The sequence below is a fragment of the Heliconius melpomene genome, chromosome 11 (assembly GCF_056956725.1).
Source record: "Heliconius melpomene rosina isolate 202511_hmr_F chromosome 11, ASM5695672v1, whole genome shotgun sequence".
NCBI lineage: Eukaryota > Metazoa > Arthropoda > Insecta > Lepidoptera > Nymphalidae > Heliconius > Heliconius melpomene.
Genome location: NC_140399.1, coordinates 4,821,359 through 4,844,450, shown reverse-complemented (window position 1 = coordinate 4,844,450; position 23,092 = coordinate 4,821,359). Strand labels below are relative to the sequence as shown.

Sequence of the window (23,092 nt, the reverse complement as noted above, 5' to 3'; positions counted from 1 at the left end):
ATCGAGCGAGTCTATTTGCGCACCACTCGCGGCATAATCGTATATGTACTGGACAGTGGACACAGCAATGATTTGCCTAGTACTTTCACTCTGAAATTAAAAACACGGGAGTCGTAAACTTGTGATTTTGCATGCGATTTGCGAGCTACACTTGCGTTTGTGTTTAATCTCGTTATGTGGTTTTATGGATCAAGAGATATAAAACTCCTCTTCCATCCATTATTCTAAGTGGTTACGTCTATGGTAATACTTATTAGCACTAGTACTATTCCTTATTATTGCAATAGAGTTTTTAGACTATAAATCGATTTTTTTACTATTCGATCTTAAATAACAGGGCAACCCTAGCGACGTAGTGAATAATGAATATTATCTATGTAATCAGTAATGTCATGTTTATGTGTTCAATTTTAAACCATTTGTCATATACTTTCGTCTTATAAGATACCGCCTTAGAGTTAAAAATAATATTATTTTCTTAAAACCTGCAAGTAATTTGTAATACAACTTACATTGGCTAGGAAGATGTAAAGACTCCAACCATTCAGCTGACATAAATATTATTGGTAATTGCCTAAAATTTACGTAGTCTTTTGTAGAACAATTTCTAGTTCATTGTAATAAGTGTTTAGATCAGGCTTAGTATTTTTTACAGTGCATATGCAACGTTGATCGTACTATTTGCACTGTTCACAATCAGCATGGTATGTTATTATTTTTATAGATGTCTTGTTATTCTTTAACAAAATACAGTAGCTACGCTTATAAAAAAATTTTGCTCACGATATTAAAAAGCAAAAGGCATGCACATTAATAAAGGGGCTGTTATGAATTTTTATAAATTATGTTCGTAATAAATATACACAAAAACCATATTTATACAATACAATATGTAAATCATTAATTGTTTTTATTTTTAGGCAAGTGACAACAAAATGACAACGAATAGCAAGTTTGCGCTCCCAGTAAGCAGTGATGAAAATATGAGTGTGGTCTCAGTTATTTACAGATTTTTTAAAAAGGTAAGCTTTATTTTCATTTATTTATTTTCTAATTAAGATTTATTTTCTATTCCTATCTCACTAAAGAAATTTAAAACTTTATTTCTATTCCTACTTATAATTAATAATCTTGATTTTAGATTTTACTGTCTGAATAATCAAAATTGAAAATTTTCTAATTTTATAACCAAAAGATTTATAAAAATATGATGATTATGAAAAAATATTTTTGTATTAGATTTTTTATTATTATTTGTGAGGAATGTTCATCTCCTTTTAGTAAAAATATTGAATGTCATAAGCAGTATAACTTAATATAATATAAATATATAGTAATAATATTTTATCTCTTTTATAGCTTAAAATATTAGGTATTTTCATATTAAAAATGATAATATGTTTGCAATAAAAATATAATATCAATATATATATAACTTAGTCAATTAGGTTCTTTCTTTTTCAAATAAACATATAACCACCTTAAGATAATTATGTATATGAGTCAGTATAACCTTCAAATTCAAATTAGAAGTTTTGAATCATAAGACTGGCATTTAACCTTCGTTTTCTTGTTATCAATTTGTACTGTTTTTTCTACTCCAATTTAAGACTAATCTTAATTTTAATATAATGAAATAATTTTGAGAAAATATCATTTTTCTCTTCCTATTTTTAAGATTTTAGATTGTGTGTCTATTTTTTTTATAATATAATAAAAATCATCACTATTTATAATCAACTATTCTTAAAAGTTCCCACTTTAAAAATACATTATGTTGTTTAGATGTGTAAGTGCATTTTTATAATTGCATTATTGTGTATATGTATCTGTTTGCCTGTCTTCCTGTATGTCTTCCTGTATCAAATACTAATGCCCTTGTTCTGTTCTCTTTCATATTTCATGGCTTTTACCTATGGAATGTATTCCATTGGCCTAGAACCATGATTTTTTTAATTATTATCATAGTCTACAAGAAGTAACATACAATTCAAAATACAATAGTAATTTATAGCTGTGCATATGTCTGCAAATTTAGGTTCATCAATCATAGAATAAAATTTATTAAAATGAAATGAAATCAGTAAGGAACCTTCGATGGGTTAGTCGGACGGGTTTCGCACTTGACTGCTTTACACATCTCCTTTTAGGGTAAATAAGGAGAACACATAAACTTTCATATTCTGCGTAATGGGCATTAAAATTGTACACATAAAAATTTTACACCCTTGAGCGCCATCGCGTGTTTTTTCCTAATTCAGTCACTGCTTTTTTAGATATCGTTTATATAAAGTAAGTAGTAACATTAGAAGCTTAGTTTGTAGTAAATAACTCTGATGACATCATTCACGCTAAAAATATTCCGACTGGACGGGAAGTTAACGTGCATCACCAGTCAGCCATGATGGCCTTTATTATGGTAAACTATATTATATGACCTCAGCAGACGTAAAACTTATAAGGAACATGTTTAAAATGGAACGAGGCTAATATAATATAATGGAAAACTTGGCAGGCTGACTTGCTATTGATTTGCTGCGAAGTTACAATAAATACGTTGGTTTTATTTGATTTGCACACTGTATCCTGCCTATACTAGTAGTCTACCCTAGGGAATGTAGTGCTAGGACACTCCGTTCCCCAATTCCAGCCGAATTTATGGTGCATTGCGTATTGAGTAGCGGAGCTCTATGTCGCGCCTTGTTACCAGAGCGAGAAAATGAAATGATTAATATACAAAAAATCATTTCTCCTAGTGGGAATCGAACACAAAACCGTCGCGCTTACAGTCAGTACACAATTGTGCCACTGTGCCACTACGATCTCTTTAATAAATTCGTTAAAATTTAAGAAAACTTATTTTAAACAATCATGTTTTATTCAACATACATTCAACATTGATAACAATCATATTAATGTGCCATAATAATTATTGTATACAACAAAAGTTCTATTAAACATCTGTTATATTTGTTTTAATTGAAATACTCGTAATACGTAATTGTAATAGTTAATTGTTAATTTTTTAAATAATTATGTACATATCATATGTAAGTATTATGTGAACGTTAAATAACGTACAATATCATCTTGTCATAACAATTGAATATAAAAATTTAATTCGCGGCTAACATTCTAATTATTGCTCGTTAAAGCTACAGAAATAGCGTAGGCTGTGGGCATCATACAACGTGTACCGCTTATTTATTGGATATTTAATTTGCAGGTAGCTATAGTGGGAGCCGTGTACTTAGTTGGGTATATGCAATGGAGCGTCGCCTGGTTGATAGGCCCCGTCATTTTATCTGTAATGAGAGACCAATGGCGGAGAGAAAACGAATATAGACGTAATCTGGCCAAAACAGCAGCAGTTTCTTCGGAGAAAGATATTGTTCTCGCGCGTCTTGACGATCTTCCGGCTTGGGTAATAAATATGATTGAATTTGTTACTTTTATAAATCTTATTACTAAATGGTATAAACATAATGATTTTTTATTCTTTTAGGTCTTCTTCCCCGACGTAGAAAGAGCGGAATGGTTGAACCGAGTAAGTATTAAAATAAACCAAATAATTGAGGCCGTCGTGGCGAAGCGGCACAAGGGTGTGACTGTAACGCCACGGTTGTGGGTTCGATCCCCACTCGAGGAAGTGAAATATTTATTTACGTTTATATTTCCATTTCTTCGCTCTGGTGTCGAGGTAACATGGTGGCGTTGAGTTCTGCCAATCAACACGCAATGCCTCCGAAATTCGGCAGAAAGTGGGGAATGGAGTGTCTTAACACTAAGTTTCCCCTGCCTACCCTGCTGTGTGCGGAATACAGCGTGAAGCTGTAAGTGTTAAATAGGGACAAAATGAAAACCTAAAAAGGCGGCAGCTATATTAGGTGTATATACTCGTATATATTCAGATTAATGTGTTGATAGTCATATTAAGTATGTTTAAACAGATTCTCCTACAAGTTTGGCCGAACGTAAACCATTATGCAAGATCACTATTGAAGGACTCCATAGAACCGGCCGTGGCTGAGAGTTTGTCTAACTTCAAACTGAATGGTTTCAAATTTGAACGAATGATTCTCGGTACTATTGTAAGTGTATTTGTGTATTTTTTGAAATCTTCTCTTATTTAAAAAAAAATATAACGTTTTTCGTAGATAAAAGTAAGTAGTATAGAATCACTAGTTAAATATTATGTTAGTAAATAGGTAGGTACAACGATGGATACTCGAAATAAAATTCATCAAAACATTAGAATTCCATCTAAAAACTTGAGAAAAACAATTCTTATCCATAGCAATATATCGCAGTAGATCGTTTTATGAAAATAGTTACAGATTAATTTCAAATAACCATAGCTTTATTAACTCCACAAAATCATTTTTATTGATGTCCATTTGCGCGATAATGAAAATTTATTTGTTCGCAGGCGCCGCGAGTCGGAGGCGTTAAAGTCTACGATAAGAACCTTTCTAGGGATGAAATCATCATGGACGTTGACTTATTGTGAGTACTCTCTTATGCAAATATGGTTAATATGCATGAGTAACTTGCATCAAACATTACTAATAACGAAGGAATGATTCAAACATTCAATATTTAAAATACCTACATTAAGTCATATTTGCACACAGCTGCGGTGAAATACATCAATCGCGATAAATCGCCTACATACACATTTTATAATTTAATACATATTTTTTTATAACGGAAATACCACATCCAACTAGCGATATTGATTTATTTTAAAGAATATGGATATTATTAGTAAAATACCATTCCAATTATATATTTATTAGTATGAAAATCTGTGCTATTAAACTCTATCGATCATAGTTAGTTTTATTTTATTTTAAAATGAATAATATATTTTTAATATGTAGAAATGGAACCTATCACTAAATTCGCGAAAAAATATTTAAAAGTTAGATTAAAGATTCTCTCTCTCGCTAAATACGTAAAGACAACATAATTGAATTCAACTCATAATTATAATAAAAATATAACAAGATTCCATTCCTTGTGTTACAGATTTTCTTTTAGTTTTCTCATTTGCAAAGCTCCTGGCTGTTCTTGATTATGTAAATAGTATGTTAATGTGTCTAAGCATCTAAATGAGGTAACGGTATTCATGTCTATTTTTATATTCTAGGCGATAATGTCTACGATAAAGTTCTAATTAGACTAGCCATTATCGAACATTGCTTGTGTACATGTTCTATTTGTTTTTTAAGGAAGAATCGTTCGAGTAAATATTTTAATGTTGTGTAGTTATAATTTACGTCAGATTGATTATATTTTTAAAAATATTTATGAAGAATATATTGTATCTTACAAAGTATTTAAAATTTTAAAACTTTAAAAAGTCTTCTAGAAGTTTCGTATTTAATTTATGAATTATCGTTTAAAAGACAATATACATAGAACTAAAGTTCCAACTAGTTTAATTAAACATTTATTTTGTAGCCATTTTGTCGAACAAAATACTTCATATTGACATAACTTTTTTATTCATGAACCGATTTCCATAAAGAAAATATTTAAATCGGCTATCGGAAACGCACACACAAACAATTTAAAAATTATTGTATTGGATTGGACTATTTTATATTGGTAGGTTCTCCTTATTATAATTTTTTTCATCTTCAAAGTATATATAGATTAACTTAATCTGCTATACAGAATGCATGTTGCTCTTGCATTTTGCATCTGCCATGGTATTATGAGTGTATTTTGTAATTATGTTTCATTAGTAGGCGTTTAATTGAAACACAATTACTTATTTTTTTGATATAGATTTGTTGCAAAATGATACATTTTTTTATATATTTATAACATTTGCAGTTATGCTGGTGATTGTGACATTTCATTCGTTCTTCAACGCATCAGAGGAGGCATTAAGGATCTTCAGGTAAGAATTATGCTTTAATTTATAAAACAATATTCATTAAAGGAAACACATTTTACTGTTTATATTTTTAACAGGACTTTTGTATTTAATAATCATAAGAGATAGAAATAATCTATTATGCTTGAAATTTGATGACATAAATTCTCAATCGCAATTTTTATCAATTGTGTAATTTGTTAATTAAAAGTTAAGAAATAATACAATTGATAAAGATTGTAGTTAAATTGTACGGTGACTGTGGTAAAAACAAATCAAACTTTATATATAATTCTTTTAAATAAATAAAATCTCTTTATTATTGGTTTTTCATTATACTATATTTTTTAAGTTCGAACCGTAATGGTGCGGTAAGGCAGCTGAATGTAATCACAACGATTTCGAGTTCGATTCGCACTCATGGATTCTTCTTTTCCTCGAACTGGTCGAGACAAAAAGACAAAACGCAGCGTTGAATTACGCCACTAAATAAGCAATGTTTTGTAAACTGCGCGTAAAGTGAGACTAAAAAATTAGAAATAAATAAAGAAATACAAACTTGACCACTCCCCCAGATCCACGGCATGATGCGGGTCGTGATGAAGCCTCTCATCAGCAAAATGCCGCTAGTGGGAGGTCTTCAAGTGTTCTTCCTGAACAATCCGTCCATTGACTTCAATTTGGTTGGTGCAGCTGATATACTGGACATGCCTGGATTTAGGTTAATTAACTTTTATATTTATTTACAATTCGGCGCGAAGTGGGGAACGGAGTGTCTGGTCCTACCTTATTATATGCGAGGTACAGCGTGAAGCTATAAAACCTATATAATTTTTTTATCATCTTATTCTTAGACTTCTATAATATAGTGTTAGTAGACCATGACCATAAGTGCCATTATTGTGTAATAAGACAGTTCCTACATATAGGGCGATGGTAGAGGGTTCAATAAAAAATAACATTTGCAGAAAAGATATTCAAATAATTTTATTAAAACATAGTGTGGCAAAGGATCCATTACCCACCAGGCAATGTAACAACATTAGGAAAGTAAAAGTAAAAGTGGAGAACAGTCTATTTTGATTTTACTTTCTAATAAGAAATCAATGGCCCACCTATGATTAATATACACATAGTATAAGAACAAGATCATTAAAAATATTATGTTTATGTTTACAGTGACATATTACGTAGGTGCATTGTAGAGCAAGTGGCTAAGATGATGGTGCTACCAAACAAATTACCTATTAAATTAAGCGATGAAATACCTACTGTTGATCTTCGCATGCCTGAACCTGAAGTAAGTACTAAACTATACATATTTTGAGTAAAAAACTAAGTTTTATTTTCTTCTACTTCAGATACTAAAATGTAAATGCTAAAATAAGTATACATTGTTGGACTAGTATTATTTTTTATTTTATTTTCCTTTCTTATTTTATTCTGTCTCTCTTCTAAATATGCGGCATAAAATATAAAAATTAATTTCGTTATTAGTGTATAATAATAAATGCAAATAAAATTGACAATTGAATGTTATATATTTTTTTGCGTGTATTGTCCTGTATAAATTTATAATATGATTTATTTTTGCAGGGTGTGTTAAGAATTCACTTAGTACAAGCTCAGAATCTCATGAAGAAAGATGTATCCATGTTAGGTGGGTGCTAATTCAAATTTCAATTTCTTTTACTATAAATCCGTTATACATGTATAAATTGTACATATAGATTTTATTTCAGCTTCATGCCATATCCCGCATATATTAGGGTAGGCAGAGGGAACCTAATTTTAAGACGCTCGTCCTCAACTTTCCGCCGAATTTTCGAGGCATTGCGTGTTGAGTATGAGAACTCAATTCCGCGATTCGCCTCGGTACTAGAACAAAGAAACGAAAATATTAAATGTTTAATTTCCTCGAGTAGGCGATTTTTTTTACTCATGTATGTGTAACTATTTCTCAAATTGAAGAACGTAACGTAACGAACGTCTTAATAAAAACAAAATCATTACATGGCCGAAAAAAATTAATAATAGCATTACAATTTGCAGGAAAGGGTAAATCAGACCCTTACGCCATCATAACGGTCGGCGCGCAGCAATGGAAGACAAAACATATTGATAACAACATCAATCCAAGATGGGAGTTTTGGTGCGAGGTGAATAAACTTAATAATATACACTTTATAATTTGTATGCAATTTTTAACCTAATAGTCTTCTTAACACTTTTTTTATCTGTGCACTATTTTAGCACGGTTACGGGGAATGCACTTGTTTATTTTTTTTATTTTAGACCACTTGTAGATCTTATTAATTTTAGATTGTGTTCTCTTTTGTCTGTTTTTGGTTCTTTGGTGAGTACCGTTGATAATTTCTTTAAATTTAATTTTCTAAAATAATGAATGGTAACTTTAAATGGGATATGATTTTTAAGGTTTACTACTTTGCGGAGCAGATGACACAAAACTAATTTTCAAACTGTATGGCTAACTTTATTTATAAATGAATGATATATAAAATTTTAATACTGCATATTTTTTTCTGAGCATGTGATTTTATTTAACATAAAACGAAACCAGAACAAAAAGTCTTACGTGTGCATTTTTATTGCATGAGAATGAATTTCTTTCTTTTTACACTGAATGTATCTTAATACTTTTTATATTCCTTGTTTTCATGATTTTGCTTTAAAAAATTTACATTTATTAAAAATCAGCAATAATTTTCAAGCTGTTCAGCATAACATTTCTAGTTAGCTTTCTTTGTAAAACTTTCATAGAATTTTTCTATAATACTTATAAAAATATAATTATGTAAGAGTTTTGAAACATGGCTTTGAAATTATTAATTTATCATAATATTGTGTTCTTTTTTTTACCCCATTAATAATATATATGAAATGGTTTTGTTGTTTTTTATCCTTAGCATTTTTTACATTTTTGAAAGATCTTGCTTGCGTTGTTCTGAATGCTAATCCGCTATATGCATTCAAATCATTGGATGTGCCACAAATGATATTGTTTTCCTTACTTATGTTTGCGTGGGACTTGCGTTTGGCGTACAGGCGCGGATAATGCAATCGATCGGGCAATCGTTGGATATTGAAGTTTTCGACAAGGACGAAGGCAACGATGACGACAAACTGGGCAGGTTAGTATGATGGTGGAAAAGGGAATCAGTGGTGAAAGGAAAAAGGGCCTTATCGCCTTAACATAAGTAGAAAAATCGTACAGCACATTTTCTTTATGGTATATAGAAATGCTGCTAGTACGGTGCTGTATACATGCTGCTATTTTATGGAACGCTACTTAAAAATGCTTGTTTATATGTTGTTCTTTGATTAAAAGCACCTAACACTAATTGCATATTATAATTTTAAAATATCGGAATATTGTTACTTTTTTATTATTAATATTATTTTTGCTTTTTTTTTCTACAATATTTAACAATTATCCGATATTTTATAAGTATTACACTAGATATTAGGCTTTATGCTTTAATTATAGATTTAGTAATTATAAGTATATATATATGTATTATTTATTGATAAGTTGTAAAATGTTTTTTAAATTTGTAGATGAAGTAATACATTTTAAGAGTTTTTTAAAAATTCTATAAATATATTTTTATATTTCTTTTATTATACTGATTTTAAATAGGATGTTAAAAAGAAATTAAATATAAGAGGTAAAGAAAAATATATTTTTTTACAAACAAGGTACACATTATTTTTTTGTAAAGAAAGGGAAGGGAACATCATATTAAAATATGTCCATAATAGTTCCAATTTTTTAAATGGCAAAGATTAACGTGTTACGATTTGTCCGAAGGCTATAATAAGCTCAAGAAAGAGTCAGGTGCTGCAGTGCGATGTGTGGGACTGGGACCCGGGGATGGGCATACAGAACGATGACTATCTAGGCAGGTCCGTGCCGCCCCTACCTACACTGTTTGGGACCTTTGCGCTGACCTTTACATCATTTATTTTTTTCTTTTTTTAGCATAGTGTTCAAATACTGCGTTCCCCACTTTCAATTAATACCAAATCGAGGAAATGAAAATAATTCATTACCCTATGCTGGAATACAACCCACAACCATCGACATTGCAGTTAAGGACTATATCACTGCTTCACGACTGCCTCATCATCATTTTACATATTTATTACATGTGGTTCCTGATATTAATACATTTAGATGATGTAAAGGTTAATATTTAATAAGTCAAATAGAATTATATCGAAACATATTTGCGTGTGGTTTGCTTTTATTTGTTATTATTTTATTTATACGGGTGGCATATTTACGAAGGCTTAGGATTTTATTTTTATCTTAATATATATTATTTTTATTCAACCTATACCTACTTATATATTTTAAACTAATATTTTACAAAAGCAGACTAATATTTTTGACTCGCTATATTTTAACATTGTGTGTTATAAAAATATAAAAAAAGAGTGAATTGTGGCAGTCTGTGCTGAGTCACAGTGGCGCGCGCGTCTCCATACAGCTGTACGACTGGGACCGCGCGGGCAGGGACGAGAGGCTGGGCAGGTCGGTCGTCACCGTACTGCAACATGCATTGTACGCCGCGCCACCATGTCCATTGTAGTTGATCGTTGACATATTCTCATTTCGTATCTATTTATATTCACAGACCATACATAAATGCAATTTAATTACTATTCGAACGCATTTCAACCATAATTATATTCTTATTCTTTTCTATGTATAATTCAGCGGAAAAAACTATTTATTATCTTGGTTTGTAATAAAAAAAAATATTTAATAGTATTAATAATAGTAATAGTACTTATAATCATGGGCGTATCTAGAGATATTTTCTAGAGGGGGCCTGGAGTTTAGCTTTGCATGGACATGTTCGTGTAAATGTTGTCTTTTTAATTTTTCGGCGATAATTTTATGTTAGTAAAGTTCCTGGGGAGGGGCACCAATCAATTCTTGGGGAGGCATGGCGAAGCCGGCTCTCTTCCTACGCCCGTGCTTATAATGCATTAATAGTATAGATATAATATGGAATTAAAAAGAAGCAGGCTGATATCCACAGTTAAAATTCTTAAAATCCGCATATTCAACAACATTTACGCTTTTTTTATTATAGTCATATAAACATTTTCACTTAAATTGTCATATTGACTAACACAAATAATATAATTTTATTTTTTACTTTACAGTCCACCTACAGTAAACAAAATGAACAATATACATGTTCGTCTGTAAACGTTTTTACTTAAGTACTTATCTTTAAAAAAAAGAAATAAAAATAGTGTCATGTAATTTAACATGTGTCAAATATCGATATTTTTGGCATTCTAATATTCGACAAAATAATATAAATTATAAATTAAGTTTTAATTTATATGTGAAAACTCAATATGGATATTTGATATACATATAACCTTCACCGAACAAATGCGCCCACATATATACACGAAATTACATAAAAAGCTTCCCACTCGTTGCACGACTGTCACAATTGTACTTGCTTTTTTAACAACTTTGTAAACTAACCTGATAATAAAGGAAATTATATTTAAAAAATGCCTTTAAAAGTACGCTTCGAATGAAATAAATACTAATATAAATTGGAGAAAAAACATAGTGATACATCTTTTTTCTTCATTCAACTAGAACAGATAAATATTATTGTATGATACTATTTATTGATTTGTTTTTACTTTATCGCTTCTTTTGTTGTGTGTTGTAGCAGAAAATTTCTTTTTTATAATTGTTGTTGTATATTGAATAAAAATATTGGTTTAAAACAAGTACATACCTTTAACAATTAGTTTTTTTAATTATAAAATACCTTCTTATATAACATGGTTTAATGTTTGACTTAAAATCATTAAATATTTTTTTGGTATTTTATATGATATTTTCATTATATTACATATTTTTGGGTAGCTAAAAAATTAAAATGTTATATTTACTTTTACAGATGTTCTTTGGATATCTCACAAGTTGTGCGTGCCGGTCGTTTAGATACGGTAATTTTTTATTACTCCATAGCTAGTTACTAAATATACAGTACGGTCAACAAGTCATGTGTCATGGCCTTGAAGTTATTGTACTACTACTGTAGATGTCTGCGCAGATTCGATTTTAAGAGTTTTCTTAATTTTGACTATTTTCTTCCTGAGTGAACGATGCGCAAAAGTTTAGAAAAGTTAACTGCAAGGTGGCCTTTTTGACCTTACTATACTTAAAATTAACAACAATAGTAATTTAAATGTTTTTTATTTAGTGGCAAACGCTCCAGCAAGCCAAAACCGGAAAAGTACACCTACGATTGTCTTGGCACCGTTTGTCTACCGACCTCATGGACCTCAGCCATGTTTGTATTATTTTCTTATTTATATTTAAGCATATAAAATTCTTAAAATTAATAAATGTCTTTTATGAATTACATCATAAATGTCTTTTATGAATTATATCCTATTCTCATTGTTTGATTCTTTAATATTAATGATAGGGATTCTAATTTTTTGAATAAAATCTGTATTGTTACATACAAAATTCGAATAAAATTCTAATACTAATTTTTGGCACGCTTTACTTGACTTAAATTTTTAGCTTGGTTTACAATGTAATACATATAATTATATCATACTTAAACAAATTCTCTTATTATTTTTAAGGCTATTACTGAAACTCAACTAGTGAAAAATGCAGAACTAAGTTCGGCCGTGGTATCCGTGTATATTGATTCGTGCAAGCATCTACCGGTAAGTAATACTAATAGTACTAATTAAGCGGCAAATTAATATTAATTTTTGACATCAATTTTTATTTGTTAAATTATTTGTTTTTAAATTCGAGCCTTTACAACTAAATAGATTATCTAAAAATTATTTAAATAAAAGAAGAGCTGTATTTAAGAGAATCTTTGAGAAAAAAATGGATGGGTATTAAGGCAGCATAGGCATCAGAATTTGGTGGGATTTTTTTTTATTTTGGGTTAAGATTTTAAAAGTAAGTATGTGCACTAAAAGTTTAACGAACAAATTAAGATTTACTTATACATATTTTATTCTTGCTTATGATTTTTAAAATGCACAAACAGAACGCTCGCGCGCAGTCCCGCCCCGACCCCTATCTGACGGTGACTCTCGGCAAGAAGACGGAGAACACTGCGGTGCAAATGCGCACCGACAGCCCCGTGTACGAAATAGGGTATTCATTCCTCGTACAAAATCCAGAAATTGATGTGCTGGAAATAAAGGTTTGTATTGGCATTATTATTATTATATTTTCTAAGGATTTTTATTGATGATTGTTAATAGTGTACGTTGAGTCGGCTTCAGTGCACCTTCTAATGCAAAAATACGTTTTTTACAATAGTAAAAAATACCTTAACAACCACGTGAATACTATAAAAAAGAAGAATCCAGTATAGATTCTACTGTTTTATCGACTCAGCATGTCTACAAGTTAATTTATCATTGCACTAATAATTGTAGGGATAGTTGAAGTAATTATTTCAACGGATTTTTAAAAACTACAGTTATAAGATCCTGCACTGAAGCCGACGATATTTTGTAAAATGAAATCTTATTTAATTTGCTTTTTTATTTTATATTTATATATATATGATAAAATTTAGTTCATATTTTAATTAATCTTTTAAATAATAATAATAGCAGCGTTTTACCTGAAATAAAACGTTTATTAATTTACTTACCTTATTCGAAGCTTATTAAATGAGATAGGCACTACGTTTCCCGCCTGTACTTCCTTCTTAGGCCACGCCTTTTTCCCCTGACGTCACTTCCACTTGGCAGTCCCTTCCTTTTGACAGCCGTGGGTAAAAATATTCATTGCGTTTTAGTAAACACCAGGCAGCGATTAATCGCAAGCTTCGAATAAGGTAAGTAAATTAATAAACGTTTTATTTCAGGTAAAACGCTGCTATTAATTTGACTGTCCCTTATTCGAAGCTTATTAAATGAGACGTGTTTGTTATCGCCTGGTGGAAGTGACAAACGCCAATGTGATAGCAGTATAGATCACTTGAAGACTGTATACTAGAGTAGTACATATTATAGGTATATTGAATGCAATATAAACTAGAAAATGTCATAAGGCGTATTCTAACAAATCTAATTTTATATGAAATCACAATCATTGAACTCTTACTTTAGAGTGAAAGCAAATTTTATGAGAAATAAATAAAAAGAAAAATTGTTATTATAAAAGTATAACTAGATATTGCTTTCTCATTTTAATGAGAAATTTTATTACAATTATTCATACATTTATTATCAAAATATATTAAACCTAATTATTTCAGGCATACAAATCAGAATTGTCAAACCAATTTTTAGAAACAACCGCAGATCTAATGCTTCCGTTGATAGCTAACACGCCAACCTTAAACAAGGATTTGACCTAACCGCCTATTAATGTACGTGACGCGAGTCTGGGCTCACCCCCAATATTGATAAAAGGTTAAACGATAGTCTTCTCCGATCTTCAAGATTTTGTTAATTTTATCTAGAAAACGGGATCCATTTTCTCATTTTCCTTATTAGCCAATAATTTACATCCTGACTACAGATTTATTACGTAATAGAATCGGATTTGACCCAAATGGTGGCCAACAAACTATAAAATTATCGTCAGGGTGTAATTGTCTGTGTTAACAAAGTCAAGTCATGAATTCTTCTTCCTGAACAAAGTAATAGCAGAGCATCTGTATGTCTTTGCACTTGGAAAACACTAATTTTGTCTCTTAACTCTGTAACTCTGTAGCTCTAAATAAGATACCAAGACGTCAATATTTCAAATTAAGGCCTTCATATGACTGATAGCTTACGCACGCTATTGATTTTAAAATGTACTAACAAGTACATGGGAACTAAGTTGACCTGATAAATTCGGATGAATTGAAATGATGAATTCGGGTGCGATTTATGAAGCAAAACAGAAGTATATGATAATTTGAAGATTAGTGATGTAGATCTGACAAAAAAACTAGCAAATTCACTAGCCATTAAGCAAAACTTAAGGTGATTTATTTTGTGAGACTAAGAAATCTTATCGTTTCCACGCGATATTATAGACCTTACGTGTTGATGAACGCCAAGATTCCCTCAGAAACTTCAACTGGTTAAAGTTCCATCCATCTAGTGCCCCAGACCGCCACACTATCAGACCTCCATTGTCATTTCAAACAATTTCGGAGGAGGTAAGCTTGTGATCATGTCTACGAGAACTTTGTCCAGGCATCGAGGAATCACGCATGGTCCTGCTAGGGCACGAGCTTTGACATCCGGCTGCCAACATTCCCGTCTCCGGCGAGGGACTATAAAAATATAGATTCCATGAGCCTGGTTAGATGACACAGTACCTTGGGAATAAGAAAAACGGTGGGACAACCACGCTAGATTGAAGTTCCAAGTCCGGGAAAAACGCATCATGAAAATCACACCAAGCCTGATCGACGTTTAAATCCAGTGAGACGTAATTAGTCACTACATGAGCTCGACTGAATGCGAACAGGTCTATAAATGGAATTCCCCATTTATGAAAATTCTGTCCGTGCAATCGTGTGTCAAATGCCACTCGGAGCTCTCTTGCAGCCTAGATAAACGATCAGCGTGATTGTTATAAATTCTAGGAATATAAAATGCTTTCATATGAAAGATATTCATTCTTGTGAATATAAGAAAGATATTCAGCAAATGCATTTGTATCTGGTGAATATCTAGAATCAGAAACACCTGATATGTTAGATTCATGAGAGATTCTGATTTTGTCCCCCCTTCATGACGTGGATGCGCTATCACAGACCTGAATGAGAACAGTACTGCGTTTCATTTCTTTTGGATTGTAATGGAGACGACGCTCTGTTTGTAACCATGAACCGGCAAGAGTCATATTGCTTAGGCAGGCTCCCCATGCCACATCCAACGCATTGCTAGTGAGAAAATGACAGGTTGGATCGAAATAAATTAGTATTGACCGCCTGCAATTTTGTAGTCATCAAAGCAGATTTTCCATTCCAGTCAAAGGAATAGCGTGAAGTATTTAGGTTCGTAGCTTTAAAATTTTTGTTCAAGAATTTCAGAAGCACAACAACAATTACAAAACTGGCAAAATTGAGAATCCCGACAAGCTTTTGAAGATTTCTGAGGCTTGTTTGTTGATCCGTCAACATTTGGTTTATTTCTGATACTAATGGGGTAATTCATCTGCAGGTAGACACTTTGTTGTCCAAGGATTCCAATGAATCCCCAAAAACACTAAGCTCTTCTCTGCAACCTTGGATGTTTTTTTCGAAATTTATCACCCATCCTAGTTTCTAGTTAGAAAAACTATCACTTTCTGCACATGCCCCAGTAGGATGTTTTTGTCCTGGTTGGCTAACAGAAAATCGTCCACGTAGACGATAATTCTTATTGTTTGCTCTCTGAGAATTTGAGTTATCCAATTCGTTATTGCTGCAAACATTTGTGGAGCCATACTCAGCCCGAATGGCAAGCAGGTCATCTCCAGGAGTTCCCCGCGATAATAGAGACGCAGAAATCTCGTGTGGCTTTACCCAATAGGAAGGTGAAAATAGGCTAGTGAGATGTCTATTTTGAACAACCAATCTTTCGGTTGTAAAAATAATATATGCGCTGAACATTTACGACCTTAAAATGGCGCGTCATGACATATTGGCTTAAAGCCTTTAAAATGAAAATTGGTCGATATGAGCAGTTTCTTTCAGAACCAGAAACATTGACGGTAGAAACCTTGGAGAGATCGTTGCCTTTCCTTTGCTGTTTCATCTTGCTTATGATCTGAGTCATGTTAGTTGATTCGGGCACATGTCATTTTGAACCCACCTTACCTTGATCACGTTGTCTCGTGTTTTGTCGAAGGGAACTTCCCTTATAACGACTTTGAAAATTGCGGATATTCGGTGCGGCCGAATGAAATGAGGCATGTAGCTGGTAACTTATTAGCCACCTTGCGGAGGGGCTGCATGAGAGCAATGTGGATGCGGGTAACTGCGGTTACACCAAACTGAACCCTGCAAGGGCTAAAAATTTCGATTGGGCCCCTGCGAGGGGCCGTCTGACTTTTTTAGAGCTGCCTGCGAGGCAGAAGTCATATTTGTTTTCTGGGCAAGCTGCATGAGAGCAATGTGGATGCGGGTAACTGCGGTTACACCAAACTGAACCCTGCGAGGGCTAAAAATTTCGATTGGGCCCCTGCGAGGGGCCGTCTGACTTTTTTAGAGCTGCCTGCGAGGCAGAAGTCATATTTGTTTTCTGGGCAAGCTGCATGAGAACAATGCAGACGCGGGTAACTGCGGTTACACCAAGCTGAACCCTGCGAGGGCTAAAAATTTTGATTGGGCCCCTGCGAGGAGCCATGTGACTTTTTTAGAACTGCCTGCGAGGCAGAAGTCACATTTGTTTTCTGGGCAGGCCAGAAACCCTTCTTAATTCCACCAGAAACCCTTCTTAATTCCACATGTTCTAAGCTACAGTAAACTTTTCTGCGCTGAAAAGATTAGTAGCTGACGGAGGAACCTTGTGAAGACCGGATTTAGCAGCCAAATCCTCAGCCAATGGCCACAGATTAATTGAATTAGATCTGTGGAGCTTTTATGAAAATCGGCAGACGAGCAAAGAGCGCTTATTAAAACGTCATAGTTCGACATGTTGCAATCTTTCGCCCACGACAGTAGATCCCGTAAACCATTTTGTAAAGCTTCCAGTTGCTTTAAAAATTCACATGTTTAAGGCAGCATATGTCTTATCGGCGTGATTGAGATGCCGAGGGTTTTCATAAGAACCTGTTTCTTCATTAATTTCAAGCCCGGAGGAAAAATTGTACCTACAATTTATTGAACGTCCGCGTATTTGATATCAAACCAATCACCTTTATCCAAATGTGTATGATCAATAAGCATTGAAGGCCGTTGAAGCCTTAGGAAATAAAATAATCTCAAAAGAGAGAGTCAAATCATTCTTACAATTAACAGATCTTCCAGAATTTTTATGAACGATCTCATCATTTATACGGTCGCTTTCCCCCTGCCATAAGCGATATGACATGATCATTATTAAAATCAGCACTCACGCTTTCTATTCATTATATTTCTACGGTGTTTACTCTTCGAATCATTTGACGAGGAAGAACTACTTGAACTTGAGGACCTTCGCCGCTGCTGATTCGGTGAGAAAGAAGTTCCCGGAACCACGGACACTACATTGTTTTCCGTGCTAAACACAAAAAGGGAACACTATTCTCCTAAACAAAATGAGACAATGATTAACTTTATTAAAAATTTATCAATTAGTTACACGAAACAAAGCCGTTAACATTTACGAAAGTAAAACGTTAATAAAATATAAGAATAAAAAATCTGAACATAGATAAACAAATTATTTCGGACTACTTAGCCATATAATTTCACTATTCAATTTAACATTTAATAAATTAAATGAACGAAATGTGAAGTGAAAAGAAAAAATATACATTATTATAATAAAGTAAAAACTTACTTGTATAATACTTTTAGAGTCGGAATACGTACTCGGATGACGACCGACTCGGCGGGAAAATAAAACGCCAATGAATATTTTTACCCACGGCTGTCAAAAGGAAGGGACTGCCAAGTGGAAGTGACGTCAGGGGAAAAAGGCGTGGCCTAAGAAGGAAGTACAGGCGGGAAACGTAGTGCCTATCTCATTTAATAAGCTTCGAATAAGGGACAGTCAAATTAATATAGGGATTTTTATCTTCCTCCATAGGCTTTAGACCAAAAAACTGGCAATCAACTAGGGCAGCTCAGCTATGGTATTTCGGCCTTACTGAAACAAAACAATCTTACTATGTTAAACCAACCAATGAACTTACAAAAATCCGGACCAGAATCTAAGATTATACTCGCATTACAATTAAAGGTAAGACACTTATCCAATATGTTTATATATATTGAAATAATCTTAAATTATATTTTATACATTTTATATCAATACTTTTTAACGGTGGAGTCTTTTTAATTTAACCCCACGTTGCATCCCGCACATAGAAGGGCAGGCAGAGGGAACCAAGTGTTAAGACTCTTCATTCCCCTCTTTCCGCCAATTCCTGACATGATTGGTGGAACTCAACACTGCGCTTTGCCTCGTTATTAGAGCGAGGAAATGAATATAAATAAATATTTCATTTCCTCGAGTGGGAATCGAACCCATAACCTGTTGCGTTTACATTCGCACGCCACACCTGGCCTCGAGTCTTTAATATGTTTAAGTTATAAAGGTTATGTAAGTACGTACTGCACAGTAATTGAGTATTTTTGAAAGGCAGAGCAAACGATTATAAACTTTTTTTTAATAAATAAACTAAAAAGATGACAAGATTTGCTAATTGTTTTAATCAGATTCTTAAAGAAGCAATAAAGGAGGAGGACTACGAAGAGGACCAAGTGTCTATAGCGCCCAGTGAGCCTGAACCCGCACCTCCCGTTCCCTCCCCCGTCGCCCCTGCCGCGCCTTCGGATACTAGTGACGGGTCTTCCATCGGATCGTCTCTTACTGGTTCTTGTTGTTTTTTAAATATTGTTTCGCATTTTTATCCAACCATCTGTTACATACCACCGGAACCAACCACCACAACCATCTGTTCTTTCAAATAAAAACAGAGTTATTAAAACAAATTTATATAACAATATTTCCTTTCTAAGATCTTGTGATTGATATATTAATGAAAATTATATTTGCAGCACCCGCACCGGCAGTATTACCTTTAAATCCCACACTTAAAGATATACAAGATTCACCAGCGAACCTTGATAATAATTCAGAGAGCTCTATTCCTGTTGAAGAAATCATTAAGGAAATAGGTAATTATTGTTTAGACAATGGAAATATTTATATAGAAGTGATTATTATTATGTTTCATTGAGAAAATCTTTAATTAGAAGCAAATAATTTGTGAGACCACCATGTCTACTTTTAATGTAGTAATCAGTCATTAGACATTCATTCGAGGACGTTGTGGTTCAGAGGCACAAAAATGTGACTGTAAATGCGATATGGGTTCGATTCCCACTCGGGTACTTATTTAATTATTTATTAATGTTTTACGTTAAGTTCGGCCACTTAACAGTAACACACAATGTCTCGAAAATTCGGCGGAGACTGGGGAACGGAGTGTCTTAACACTGGGTTTGTGGTGTCTGGGTGTCTGAGTGTCCTAACTCTGTCTACCCTGCTGTGTGCGGGTAACAGCGTGAAACTGAAAAAAAAAGTGTTATTTTATAGATATATCCCAAGATGCCCAGTCACCGTCGGTGCGTGAATCTCCAAAGCTTGTTCACAGGACTTCGTCATTGACCACGTAAATATTTTTATATTACACTTTACAATAAAATATATATTATTGACATATGAAAGCATTTAGTAATTTTATGGTCATATCATGATTTATTTTTTAGCTTGTAAACTTTTTTCACTGATTTCGAATTCAAACAATTTGGTAATATTTTTTATTATTTTTTAGAAAATGTATGAAATTTGAACGTCGCGGGGATTGAACAACCGGCTCTTGGAAGCCGTACTTTGCAATCCATCTACGTTCAAATATTTATACATTTTATAAAAACGTTTTTTCTTTCCGAAATGTGGAGTAAAACTTTAAAAATTTGTTGTTTTCTAGATCTGCAGGCGAAGCTGGCTTGGGACGTATTCTGTTATCTCTTCGCTACAGTATGCAAAATCAAGTCCTTTATGTTGTAGTTCACAAAATTATGTAAGTATAGTCTAGCAATGAAAATATGCAATTTTATAATTGATTTGTTATATTAATTACTAATGTTAATTTATTAGAAGTCACTCAAATTAAAAAAGAAAAAATAATACTTTATTCTTTTCACTATAAAAAATATAAACGTAATAATCTTGGATACTATTCAGGAATATACCATTGAAGGATCCAACAAATGTTCCCGACCCATACGTGAAGCTGTACCTACTGCCCGGTCGCTCTAAAGACTCCAAACGAAAGACAGTTGTAAGTAAATTAAGTTTTCTTATATGCCATCATGGTTTAGATCATATATTTTTTAATTATATTAAAAAATTATACCCTGCATCTTATCCGCTACTAAGAGTTATAGAACGCGTTCAGTTAAGAAAGCCGTTCGCGAGGGTTAAGCTGAGCTTCGCATTAGTTTAAGTGATTGTAAAAGTAAGGCCAGTAAAATAAAATTGAATATTAGAAATCAATAAAAAACCCACATAAAAATTACATCAAATGACGTTCTTTCATAATTCCTCTTTTTATAACTTTTATTCTCGTCTGATGTGCTGGTATTGTTTTTAATGATTTGTTACGATTTATAATCAAGAACAGCTCTGTTTCCACAATATTTATTTCTTTTTTTACTGCTTGGCCACATTCATTCATCCATTCTTGTAAAATGATAGTGTCAACGTTTTCTTCGACTTTTAATAATCGAATGCAAAAGTATTAAGAATTTAATATATACGGTGCTATCAGTACATAACCGATTGTTAAAAGCCAGTTTAAAACGATTTAGGCCAAATAATTGACTTTACACACACAAACAACACCCACAAATGCGAAGCGCAGCTTAGACAGTGTGGGTTGTAACTTCAAGACGGCTTCGAAATATCGGTCGTAAAGTATTACTAAAGATTTCCCCTTCAGGTAATAAAAGACAACTGCATGCCGGAGTACGACGAGCAGTTCGAGTGGGCGATCCCACTCGCGGAGCTGCACTCTCGCCAGCTGGAGGTCACCGTGGCCACGCACAAGGGCTTCCTCGGCGGGAGCCCTGTGATTGGACAGGTATTATTGATTTATAATTTTTTTATATTAGGAACTGCCTAGTGAGGTCGTCGTGGCGCAAGGGCAGAAGCGTTTAAGTTAAACGCGATGGTTGTGGGTTTGATTCCTGCTCGGGGGAATGAAATATGTAATGTTTACATTTCCTCGCTCTAGTAACTCCCATCTTCTACTCAACACCCAATGGATCGAGAATTTAGCGAAAAGTGGGAGCGGAATTTCTTAACATTAGCTTATGTGTGAAATACAGTGTGAAGTAAAAAATAAACTGTGTATATATAATATATATTGTATAGGGTCACGGTAATATAAATCAAATCTCTAGATATCTCGACGTTGACTGTCAGGAAATAACAAAGTGTCTTTACTATGGGTTCTCTCTACCTACAATGCTTATATGGACAAAATTTTTGGTAGAAACTAAGTTTTTCTCTCGTATTTTTATTCTAGAGTTTTATTAAAAATAAAATTATAATAAATTTAATTTGAACAGGCTAAGTGATTCAGCAGAGACAGATTGACTATCTGTCTGCTTAATCACTTTTAGTTTTTACATGCATATACTTATTTATTTTCTGAAAAAAATATATTAGTATGAATATTATCTTATAATGTTCTGTTTTATTTTAGGTTATTGTGCACCTAAATCAGTACGATTTCCGCGAAGCTAAAACTGTATGGTTTGATCTCTTACCCGAAACTACTCCAAGAGAGTAAAAGTTTCAAAACATTTTTTTTTACATTTCTTATGTTGTCGCTTATGCAAATGCCATATATGAGAGATCTTTTATACTTTTTATATTTTTTTGGATGTATCTTGTTCTAATTTTATCCAATTTACATAAACGATGCTTTTGCTTTGCTTAAATTAATGCATTATTATAATGTAGCAAAGAGTAATGCAAACCAATTCGAATAATATTTATTTATATACACGTATTTAAATCAATAAATACTTAAATTATTCATATTTATCATATGTTGTAACTGTTAAAGTAATACTAAAAATATGAGTCTGTTTATTTATGTGAGCGTTTATTGTTTCAAGTTTTAACAATGTTGCCTTTTGTTTTGTTAAAATTATATATTTTATAGACACTAATACCAAAATTGTTACTTAAACTTGATCTTATGAATGCTAATTTTATGAACTAACAATGCCTTAAATGTATGCTTAGAGTGTAAGTAAATGTCATCTATTTACATTTTCTTGTTTTATTTATTTTCCTGTTCTCAAATCTTAACTTAGTGAAATTAATTGATAAGCGATTTTAAACACCTTTGAAATCCTAAGTAAGGGACACATTAAGTATTATGTAATGCAATTAAGGGTGTAAATTTACGATATGTTACAAAGGCGGTAG

At 32.7% G+C, this 23,092-nt stretch overlaps 1 protein-coding gene across 7 annotated transcripts; it reads left to right on the top strand.

Moving 5' to 3' along the window:
• Nucleotides 1-14: 14 nt before the first annotated feature.
• On the top strand, nucleotides 15-22,933 carry Esyt2 (extended synaptotagmin-like protein 2). 7 transcript variants are annotated; one of them, XM_085193647.1, is made up of 25 exons: nucleotides 426-566; nucleotides 656-704; nucleotides 921-1,022; nucleotides 3,227-3,424; nucleotides 3,506-3,547; nucleotides 3,951-4,091; nucleotides 4,430-4,506; nucleotides 5,845-5,911; nucleotides 6,463-6,608; nucleotides 7,067-7,187; nucleotides 7,484-7,547; nucleotides 7,940-8,046; nucleotides 9,720-9,814; nucleotides 11,854-11,902; nucleotides 12,160-12,249; nucleotides 12,554-12,640; nucleotides 12,979-13,137; nucleotides 18,668-18,820; nucleotides 19,300-19,456; nucleotides 19,642-19,761; nucleotides 20,183-20,258; nucleotides 20,577-20,669; nucleotides 20,834-20,930; nucleotides 21,591-21,731; nucleotides 22,359-22,933. In XM_085193647.1, the coding sequence occupies exons 2-25, from the start codon at nucleotides 702-704 to the stop codon at nucleotides 22,443-22,445; spliced, it is 2,472 nt and encodes an 823-aa protein (XP_085049773.1). In that variant the 5' UTR covers nucleotides 426-566; nucleotides 656-701; the 3' UTR covers nucleotides 22,446-22,933. The 7 variants fall into 7 exon arrangements, with proteins under 7 accessions (XP_085049775.1, XP_085049778.1, XP_085049772.1 ...); XM_085193648.1 differs by having other exon boundaries at nucleotides 430-566; nucleotides 644-704; XM_085193649.1 differs by lacking the exons at nucleotides 426-566; nucleotides 656-704 and adding an exon at nucleotides 15-243.
• The last annotated feature ends 159 nt before the right edge of the window (nucleotides 22,934-23,092 follow it).

Bases quoted from the DNA above. Each gene is read 5' to 3' on its own strand.
- Esyt2 (XM_085193649.1), top strand. The intron at 3,425-3,505 runs GTAATAAATATG...TTATTCTTTTAG, and splicing joins TTGACGATCTTCCGGCTTGG to GTCTTCTTCCCCGACGTAGA. The intron at 7,188-7,483 runs GTAAGTACTAAA...TTATTTTTGCAG, and splicing joins TTCGCATGCCTGAACCTGAA to GGTGTGTTAAGAATTCACTT.